At 44.4% G+C, this 11,063-nt stretch overlaps 2 protein-coding genes across 2 annotated transcripts; both read left to right on the top strand.

Annotated features, from left to right (window-relative positions):
• The first annotated feature begins 1,708 nt into the window (after positions 1 to 1,708).
• Positions 1,709 to 2,215, top strand: LOC142639694 (uncharacterized). The gene has a single exon (XM_075813838.1). It carries the CDS (start codon positions 1,709 to 1,711, stop codon positions 2,213 to 2,215), a length of 507 nt encoding a protein of 168 aa, XP_075669953.1.
• A 127-nt stretch (positions 2,216 to 2,342) lies between these two features.
• LOC142639693 (uncharacterized) lies at positions 2,343 to 3,086 on the top strand. Its single transcript, XM_075813836.1, has one exon. The coding sequence runs from the start codon at positions 2,343 to 2,345 to the stop codon at positions 3,084 to 3,086; it is 744 nt and encodes a 247-aa protein (XP_075669951.1).
• Positions 3,087 to 11,063: the final 7,977 nt, after the last annotated feature.

Here is an 11,063-nt window from a genome sequence, read left to right as displayed (position 1 = left end):
TCCTCCAATTGCCCGAAAGAGTTGGAATAGCATATCTAGTTTGTTTTGCACGTTTATTCCCTATTTTCTACATTCCTTGTTTGCATTTCCCCAGTTTATTTCCAAAAAAAAAAAAAAAATCGCCTTTTATCATTATTAGGCATGAACTTTGTTATCCCCCTATCTATAACCCATTAATGAATCTATCCAGCATATTATCAAGGAAATCCTTGCATTTATCTCTTTTTTTTTCCTAAGAATATGTGTGTGTAAATTGTCTTATGTTTCCTTGTATATGTTCCGTTCTATAGGATCTATTCTAATTCCCAAGCGGGTACATTGTCTGGTTGCCATAATGAGGATATTAATGACATGAATAAGACAACAGAGTTGGATCATGATGTTGAGGGATTAGAGGAAATTTCGAGTTTTCCTCGTGATATTTTGGAAGCTCTAAACAGAGAAAATGAGGGGTCTAAGCCCAACATAGAAGAAACTGAAGTGGTTAACCTTGCCGACGAAGGCAAGAACGAAAGACCTGTCAAGATTGGGGTAAAATTTCCTAAAGGCTTGAAACATGAGCTTATAGCGCTACTCAAGGAATTCAGGGAAATCTTCGCTTGGTCTTACCAAGATATGCTAGGGTTAGATACTGAGATTGTCATGCACAGAATTTCAATTAGGCCAGAATGCTCTCCAGTGCGGCAAGACTTTCGAAGGATGAAATCTAAGATCATTTTGAAGATCAAGGAGGAAGTAGAAAAGCAGTTGAAAGCCGATTTCCTTACCACGATAGCCTAATCAGATTAGGTTGCCAACATTTTTCCAGTGCCCAAGAAAGTAAGCATGTGCGTTGATTATAGAGATTTGATTCGGGCTAGCCCGAAGGAGAATTTCCCATTGCCACATATCGATACCTTGATCGATAATACCGCTACCAACATGTTCTTCTCCTTTATGGATGGATTCTAGGGTTATAATCAGATCAAGATGGTCGAGGAAGACAAAGCTAAGACAACATTCACCACTCATTGGGGAACCTATGCGTATGATGTCATGTCGTTCGGCTTAAAGGACGTCGGTGCTACTTACTAGCGAGCCATGGTAACCTTGTTCCATGATATGATGCATAAAGAGATCGAAGTCTATGTAGAAAACATGATTGCCAAATCCCGTAGACCCAGGGATCATTTTATAGATTTGAGAAAGCTGTTCAAGCACCTTATCAAGTACAGATTAAGACTAAAACCTAACAAGTGCGTCTTCGGAGCTAGTTCAGGGAAATTTCTCGGCTTTATAGTTAGCCAAAGTGGAATTGAAGTGGAGCCAGCAAAAGTCTAAGCCATCCTAGACATGCCAACATCGCAAAGCGAGAAATAGATTCGCCACATGTGATCCACTGTTCAAGCTCTTGAAGAAAGACACAAAGATAGAATGGATAGATAAGTGCCAAGCAACTTTTAACAAGATCAAGCAGTAATTGTTGAACCCTTTGGTTTTGGTTCCCTCGATGCCAGGATATCTGTTGATCCTTTACCTAGCGGTACAAGAAACCTCCATGGGTTGGATGTTAGGCCAGCTAACTGAGCTCGATAAGAAAGAAAAGGTGGTGTACTATTTAAGTAAGAAGTTCACCAGTTGTGAGATCAACTACATCGCCATTGAGAATACGGGTTGTGCCTTAGTGTGGGTCTCGTACAAATTGCGGTAGCACATGCTCTACTACAAGATGCGGCTTATTTCCCGTATGGATCCCATTAAGTACATCATTGAAAAGTCGGCCTTTATAGGGAAGATCTCCTGTTGGCAAATGTTGCTCTCTAAGTTTGATATTGTGTTTGTGACAAGAAAGGCCATCAAGGGCCAGGCCATAGTTGATTACCTAGTGGACCAGCCGCTGAATGATCCAAAACTTTCAGAATCCCTCTTCCTTGATGAGGATGTCATGGCACTAGAGCCAAAACCAAATTTTGTGGAACCGTGGCGTTGGAAGCTTTATTTTGATGGAGCCACCAATTCTATTGGAAATGGAGTGGGAGCAATCTTAGTTTCCCCCAAGGGCCAAAAAATCCCTGTTTCAATTAAGTTGAATTTTGATTGCACCAACAATATCACAGAATATGAAGCATGCATAGTTGGCTTGCTAGTGGCCCTAGAGTTTGGTGCTTATGACTTGAGCGTCTTTAGAGATTCCCTGTTGATCATCCCCCAAATTGAAGGAAAATGGCAAGCTTGAGACACCAAGTTGATTTCGTATTAGAAATGTGTCAACCGCTTGATTCTGAAATTTCGAGACATTACATTTGCCTATTTGCCCCCGAGCACACAACCTGTTTGCAGACACCTTGGCTACCCTGGCTAACATGGTCAAGTTATTAGAAAGAGATGATATGCGGCAATTGCGCATAGAAGTCCGTGGCGTTCCAGCCTATTGCATGAATGTCGAAGTTGAAGCCGATGGAAAGCCATGGTACCATGATATCAAGGCTTATATCAAGAATAATGAATACCTGTCCAGTGCAACGGATAATGAAAAGAAGTTTATCCAGCACATGGCCTACCAATTTTTCTTGAGTGGAGAAGTCTTGTACAAAAGGAACCATAATTCTACCTTGCTTCGATGCGTAGATGCCTCCGAGGCTCATCATTTGATGGAAGAGATGCATGAAGGCTCACTTGGGGCTCATGCTAGCAGACCCCTACTGGCCTGCAAGATTATGAGAGCCGGTTACTATTGGCTCACCATGGAAAGTGATTGCATTAAACACGTGAGGACATGCCACCGTTGCCAGGCCTATCAAGACAGGAAGAACGTTCCTCCTCAGCCTTTGCACTTTTTAGCAGCACCATGGCCCTTCTCCGCTTGGGGTATGGATGTCATCAGACCCGTAATTTCAAAAGCTTCAAATGGTCATGAGTACATCTTAGTGGCCATTGATTATTTCACAAAATGGGTGGAAGCCGCTTCGTGCAAAAGCGTCACACAAGCAATGGTAGTCCGGTTCCTGAAACATAACATTATTTGCCACTATGGCTTGCTAGGAGAGCTCATTATAGATAATGGGGCAAACCAAAATGGGAAAATGATCCAGCAACTCTACCAATAGTTCAAGATCGAGCACAAAAATTTGGTTCCTTATCACCCTCAGATGAATGGTGTAGTGGAAGCCACTAACAAGAACATAAAGAAAATCTTAGTGAAGATGACAGATACATACAAGGATTGGCAGGAGTACTTGCCATTTGCTTTGTGCGTGTATTGCACTTTTGTTTGTACTTCCACGGGTGTGACCCCATATTCATTAGTAGATGGCATGGAGGTTGTCCTCCCCGTCTCTCAGGATTCAGATGTCAGAAGCTGAATGGGCCTGTTCCCGATATGAAGAACTAAACATGATAGATGAAAAGCGCATGATCATAATGTGCCATGAATAGTTGTACCAACGCTGAGTTGAGCGAGCATTCAACAAGAAAGTTAGACCCAGGGTCTTCAAAGAAGGCAATCTAGTCTTGAAGAAGCACAACCAGGCCATGCTTGATCATAGAGGAAAGTTTGCCCTAACTTACGAGGGCCCATATGTGGTAAAGAAGGCCTTCTCCAGAGGAGCCTTGATTCTAGCTGACATGGATGGGCATGACTTCAATATGCCCACCAATTCTGACGCTGTCATATGGTACTTTGCATAAAGGAGCCTCTCAGTGCACCTTATTTCTATATTTTCAAGTCAACAAAAAAAAGAAAAAAAAAAAAAATATATATATATATATATATATATATGTAAAATGGTAGATCGTAAACCTGAAAGGGTGGTCTACACAAAAGGAGAGCCAAAAGAAAGAGATCGTGAGAAAATACAAAAGGTAGATTAAAAACCTGAAAAGGTGGTCTATGCAAAAGGAGAGCAAAAGAAAGAGTGTGAGAGAGCCTGCTAGATTGAAAACCCGAAAGAGCGGTCTAGGCAAAAATTAAGGCAATCAAAAAGTTAGTTGAACTACATGATGACCTGGTCCTCCCTAGTGGAGGTACGTAGGTAGCCATCTTGGTTCGGTTACATCTTAAAAGAAAAATCAGTCAGTTTTGCATGCTTAAATTCATAAGATGGATCCAGCGTCCAAGACAAGATACAAGGACACCTTTGAGATTGCTCTCTGTCTACAATACTTCTATGACTCGGTGGTCTGCTTAAGATTTTCTGGCTTATACCAATGGGAAAAGGAAAAGATCCATCTAAAACAGGATGTGTATCCTTGGAAAATTAAGATATTGATATGCGTGGATTTTACATTTATCACTTATTTGTATAATCTTGTATTTTCAAAGCATTTTCCTGCATATTCATTAACATGCCTGTATTGTGCCATTCTGTTTCTTTCGTGCATTCTGGTATCAAAACATGAAATCTCATCTCATAAATGTATCTTGAATATCATCATAAACATCTCTTTCCACCATCTTTAAGTTTCTAAGCATGCCTAACAGACTAGACTATGCTTTAAGAACTCAATCAAAAAGAGGAAGGCCTTACGCAATTGCCTAGCAATTTACGAAGGACTTTTCCATACATGGTGGGATACTAACTACATAGCTCATGTGTAGAAACAAAATAAGCAGAAAAGAACACCAGTAAGTCAAATAGGGCCCAAGCAATCAAACATGACCTGGCACAATCTCCCAAAACCAGTACGAAGAATCGGGTCATCATGAACATGAATGTGAAGTAACTCGACTGCATCAAAGCCCAGGTCTCTAGCAACCCCTCTGAGTCTGTCATTTGAATGTCGAAGACAGAAAAGCTCTTTCTCCATCATGGAATCAGAAGTAGAGCCTTGTCTTTTAGTCTCCAGCAAAACCTGCAAGGTGCCCACCTCTGCAGTAGCAACTCTCAAAGCCTCCTCCCTCTCAGCCAGCCCAATCTGAAGGCGAAGGAAGGCCAACTATGGCTCACTAGGCTCATCACCCTCTCGCCCATACTCCATGCTCAAAGTAGAATGAATATAGGCCTTTGCTTGTACTAGCTCCAATGCTAAGCCATCGGCCCTGCTACTAGCCTCGACCTTACCGACCTCTAGTGTGGCCCTCTCCTTAATCCAATTATGATCAAAAGTGGCAAACCTCTGAGTAAAATATGCAAGCTCATCCTCCAAACCCGTAACCCGGGATCTTAGCTGAACACACTCTACCTCTGTACCGAGAGGGGCCGGCCCTCTTCGATCAAGCTCCGCCCTAAGAATAGCGAGCTCACTCTTATGCGCATTGCTCATCTCCTCTATATCCTTCATAAGGGTATTAGCTAGCTCTCTGTAGCAGTCTCTATCCCTGACGGCTTCCCTTAAGTATTCCCTTAGATCCATAAAGGCCCTTTCAACCTTGATCTCAAACTCCAGAGTATAGTTTCTCAAAACAGCAGCCGGAAGTGGTAACTCGGCTGAGATTGGTAATGATAAGTCAAACACAAAGCTAAGATCTCTGGTATCTCGCCACACTCTAAACTTAATAGAAACCACTCCTGGTCATCCTTAGAACAAAGAGGGAAGTCAATGCTCGACTTGCGCACCTCCCAAAAATTTGAGGCACGCCCTATCGTTGCTATATCAATATCTAGAAACCCGTACTCATAAGTGACAATCGATAGATCACTAAGTTGAGGGATATGCTGGATACCCCCGAACTTTCGCATGGCCATGCTTGGAAAATACCCCGTGGGTCCCCATATACCCACTAGGGGAATGCCAAGTAAACCGACTCAATAGGTCCGCCCCTGCCATCTAGTGATACCCCACTTGACCGTTCAGGTCCAATTAGTAGGACTCAGGCTGCACAAGTATCTCAGCTAACCCATGGTATCCCTAGAAAAGGGAAGATCAAGAACTATAGTAGCCCGAACTCTACTCTTAATGGCAAAGCCCTCAAGCTAATCCCTGGCAATAACAATCAGGTGGCTACAAAACCACAACTGTAGCAGATGAACACAGCAACATAGCCTACCCCTACTGGTCTCTCGACACAAAGACAAGGACCTAATGGTCTTAGAATGTAGAGCAGGAATGAAAGAGGCACCATGAGGTAGGGCACTCACTAGAGGGAGAACGACAAAACTGATAGCTCTTGACAATGAAGGAAATAACACCACACCAAAGAAAACCACCAGGAAGGCCTGACACTGGTAGGATGTCCACTACTCCTCTAAGTCCACAAAGTTATCTCGATAGCCAACAGGGCACTCCAATGAGTGGAACCGATCATACAGGAAATCAAAGGATATGCCCCCTCCTATCCCACTGCCATACCAAGTCAGAGCCTCTATAATGGGCCTCTTCAAGCCCAACTAATTAGTGAGTCTTTTGCGGTAGCGTGGCCGCACCAGTGGAACATACATAGTGCTCAGAGGGGCAGAAAGAGAAAGAAAACATTCATACTCCTCCAAGGTGAGCACCAGATCAACATTCCCAATGGTGATACACCTCAAGACGGGATCCCAATAAGAAGTAATGACCTCCAACAAACGCCAATCTAGTGTAGTGTGAAGAAGAGCAGTAGCATCTCAAAGAAGTTGCTAGATAAATGCCCGGTCACTGCAAGAAAAAGAGCTCAACCACCTCCTAAGCTTCTTCTCATGATAAGACTCCCTCTCAAGCTCGACCAAAGTATCATAGGAGTGAGCACCAAGAGCATCCACGAACAAATCCTACTGAATCTGATGATCTGATGAGAATCTATGCAAAAAATGATAAAAAAGCAGTGTTATCTACACGATTTGGGTGAAGAAAAGGGTAGAAGAAACCCTAAAAAATTGGAGATCATAATGAGCTAAAATTGGGCTGAACCTAACTTTCTATGCACGAAATTCGAGGTAGTGCACCTTGTAGGGCTACCAGTGCACCTACAAGGGCCGCCGACCCTAGGGAAGCATGTGACATTTTTTCAACCCCCAGGCACAAACCCCCATGCATTTTGACCACTACCCTGTATTTGGGATGTTTCTAACCACCTTAGAGCAAAGATTCCTCTGTTTTAGCACCCGCCGTAGTACGCAGTTGGCCCGGCAGCGAACCGGATCGCTAGAAATTCTCTCTCAATTGAGACTGTACAAATCCTACATTGTGACAGTTTATCTTTGTGCATCTCAATCAGACATCTTGAACCTCATTTTTCTAAGCCCGGTTTGCTCAATTCACCTTGTAGGGGTATTGGGCCCAGTAATTTATAATGGATGGCCCAACAAGGTCTTTTGGGCTAGAAACCCAAATCCGAAAACATCAAAATGATGGTGGAGTATTTAAGTGTCCCATACCGTCCGAGGAGTAGATTTGTCCTCGGAATGTGAAGCCGAGGATACGCAGTGTACGTGGAGGACAGTAGAAAGAGCGGTGGAATGTCTAAAGTAAAGCTGCTACCACCGCCCATATATTAAAGACTCTGTAATTGATACGCGGACAGCATAGATGGAAGGATGGGACCTGAGCATAGAGCTTGGAACTTGGTCCCAAATCCCAGCGGGCTTTAGGGAAGAATGGATGGGACAAGTATCCAAGCATCAGGGTTGCAGTCAGAGAGTGGAAGATGATGAAGAGAAGAGGAGGAGTATAAATAGGAGGGAAGGCATACGAAGAAAGGAGAGGCTTTTTGAGAAAGAAGAAGTGTATGATAATCAATATTTGTATCCACACTTGAGAAATACTATCAGAAACTATCCTCGGAAACAGTCCGAGGAGGAATTCTCAATCTTACCCTTTGCAAACGATTCTCTGTTTTGTTCCATTGGGCCCAAAGCCCGTTCTTTTTGTGATTGTCTAAAGCCATCCTTGAAATCTAAATTACAAACCCATCTTCTACAAATTCATTGTGAAGAAAGGCCTTTCAAGCCCATTTTCCTCCCAGTCGTGGTTTGGGAATTTGAATTGTGTCCTTACAATTGGCGCCGTCTGTGGGAATTTAGTTTTTAAGGAAGTTTAGGACATCATGGTAGGATCAGAACCACCACGCAGTGCAGAGTCCGTCGGCTCCCAGCGTGAGGATCACTCCTTACATCCTGATCATGGAGAGAACCGAGAAGGAAGTGTACATACTACACACACCATCAGAAGTGCTAGTCATTCGCAAGGAGGAAGTAGAGTTCCTTATGAGAGAAATGCCAGGGCCATGCAGAAAGAGATTGACGGCCTAAAAAGGAGACTGCGTCACGAGAGGAGAAGGAGAACTCCTCCGGCCTCTGACCCCTCTTCGGAAGGATCCGAGGATGACAATTACGAGCGGAGATCCAGAACTCCCCCAGGTGAATATGTCTCTTCCGAGGAAGACAATCTGCATGGGAGGTGGGGCAGAGACTACCCCCCTAGGGGCTTGGGAAATGACGCAATGGGAAGAGCGTTACACCAAATCTCCAGATCACCCTTCGCGCGCAGATTGGAAGAAGGGAGGTTACCTCGGCGCTTCACACAACCGGCCTTCACTCTTTACAATGGTCGGACGGATCCTGTGGAGCACGTAAGCCATTTCAGCCAGAGAATGGCAGTGCATTCCAGGAATGAAACTTTGTTATGCAAGATTTTTCCTTCTAGCCTAGGGCCCGTAGCCATGAGATGGTTTGACGGCTTAAGGGCAGGCTCCATCGATTCTTTCAAAGAGCTTACTAGAGCATTCGGTTCTCGCTTTATCACGTGCAGTAGAGTTCCTCGTCCATTGGATTCTTTACTATCCATGGCCATGAGGGAAGGGGAAACCCTGAAAACGTATTCGGACCGATATTGGGAAATGTTCAACGAAATCGACGGAGACTTTGACGATGTAGCCATAAGGACCTTCAAGGTCGGCCTACCAACGGAGCATGACTTGAGTAAATCCTTGACCAAGAAGCCTGTAAGAAGCGTACGTCGACTGATGGATCGCATCGACGAGTACAAAAGGGTTGAGGAAGATCAGCAGCAGGAAAAAGGCAAGGCGAAGGTTATCCCACAAGAAAGGAGGGATTTCAGGTCGGACAGATACAACAACAATAGACCTGCGCGGGATTTTTCCAGGCAGGCTAGTCACATACCCCCGCAAGTGGTCAACACCGTCTTCAGGGAGCCGGTGCAGCAGTTGTTGGAGAAAATAAGGCATGAGCCTTTTTTCAAATGGCCAAATAAAATGGCAGGGGACCCTTCGAGACGCAATCAAAATCTCCATTGCCATTATCACCAGGAGCGAGGTCATACCACCGAGGACTGTCGCACTTTGTGGAATCATCTGGAACAATTGGTTAAAGAGGGAAAGCTGAAACAGTTTCTGTACCAACCCAACGGGCAAGGAAACCAATCAGGAGTGGCAAACCACGACGGTCCTTCATCCAGACCTCCTCTAGGTACGATCAATGTCATTTTTGCAGCACCTGGTAGGACTGGCTCAGCTCCTTTCAGAGTAATGTCAGTTGCTCGAACATTGGCCGAGGAGTCACGGGATCAGCCGAAGAGGATTAAGGCAAGTATCCTGCCAGTCCTAAGTTTCTTTGAAGAGGACAAGATAGGGACCATCCAGCCTCATGATGATGCCTTAGTGGTAACCCTCAGAATAGGGAACTATGATGTAAAGAGGGTAATGGTTGATCAAGGAAGTGGTGCAGATATCATGTACCCTGACCTATTTAGAGGCTTGAAGTTAAGAGTTGAAGATCTTATGCCATATGACTCACCCTTGATAAGCTTCGAAGGGAGAGCTGTCGTTCCAGAGGGACAGATTAGACTGCCTGTGCAATCAGGTCCGGAGGTGGTAGACGTAGATTTCATCGTGGTCGATGCTTATTCTCCCTATACGGCTATTGTGGCGAGACCTTGGCTGCATGCGTTAGGGGCTGTTTCCTCAACCTTGCATGTCAAAATCAAATTTCATTCTGGAGACCAGGTGGTGGAGTTACTTGGGAGTCAGTCTGTGGCTCGACAGTGTGTCACGGCTGCAATTCTGCGTCGACCAGAACCAGACTCCCCGTCCTCGGCTAACGGTGAAGCATAGCAATCAAAGTCTCTTCCCATAGCCGAGGTAGATGAGGCAGTATGTGAAGAATTGGAGAAAATTATCATAGACAATGATCCTGAAAAGTTCTTCCAGGTTGGAGTTCAATTGCCGCAGGAAGAGAAGACAGAGCTGATTTTATTTTTAAAGAAAAATATGGATGTGTTTGCTTGGAACGCGTATGAGGCCCCTGGGGTTGATCCGAACTTCATATGTCATCATTTAAGGGTCAATCCAACTGTAGTTCCGAGGAGGCAACCACCTCGGAGGTCCTCAAAAGAACATTCCGAAGCCGTAAAAGAGGAAGTGCTCAAACTCAAAGCGGCAGGGGCTATCAAAGAAGTGTTTTATCCTGAATGGTTAGCCCATACTGTGGTGGTGAAAAAGAAGAATGGGAAGTGGAGAGTTTGTGTAAATTTCACAGATTTAAACAAAGCTTGCCCGAAGGACTCATTCCCAATGCCTCGGATTGACCAGTTAGTTGACGCTACCGTTGGGCATCCTCGGATGAGTTTTCTCGATGCTTTCCAAGGTTACCACCAGATACCCTTAGCCGCCGAGGACCAGGAGAAGACTGCGTTCGTCACTCCTACAGGAAATTATCATTATAAGGTAATGCCTTTTGGACTGAAAAACGCAGGGGCTACCTACCAAAGGATGATGACGAGGATGTTTGAGGCACAGCTAGGAAAAACTATTGAGGTATACGTGGACGATATGGTGGTAAAGAGTAAAGAAGTTTCTGCACATCTGGAAGATCTGAGCAACACTTTTCAGAAGCTAAGAGAGTATAAATTACGGCTCAATGCCTCTAAATGCTCTTTCGGTGTGGGGTCGGGCAAGTTTCTAGGATATATGGTGACTCACCGGGGAATCGAAGTGAATCCTGCTCAGGTTAAGGCAATAAACAGCTTACACCCACCTCGGAATCCTAAAGAAGTGCAAAGGCTAACAGGTATGACTGCTGCTCTCAACCGATTTATATCTCGGTCCGCGGACAGATGCAGGCCTTTCTTTCAATTATTAAATAAATGGAAGGGTTTTGAATGGACCGAGGAGTGCACAGTAGCTTTCCAACAGCTAAAAGAATATCTCTCGC

This window comes from Castanea sativa, chromosome 6 (genome assembly GCF_040712315.1).
Source record: "Castanea sativa cultivar Marrone di Chiusa Pesio chromosome 6, ASM4071231v1".
Taxonomy (NCBI): Eukaryota; Viridiplantae; Streptophyta; class Magnoliopsida; order Fagales; family Fagaceae; genus Castanea; species Castanea sativa.
Note: the sequence above shows the minus strand (reverse complement) of the source record. Positions and strands in the feature narration are given on the sequence as shown.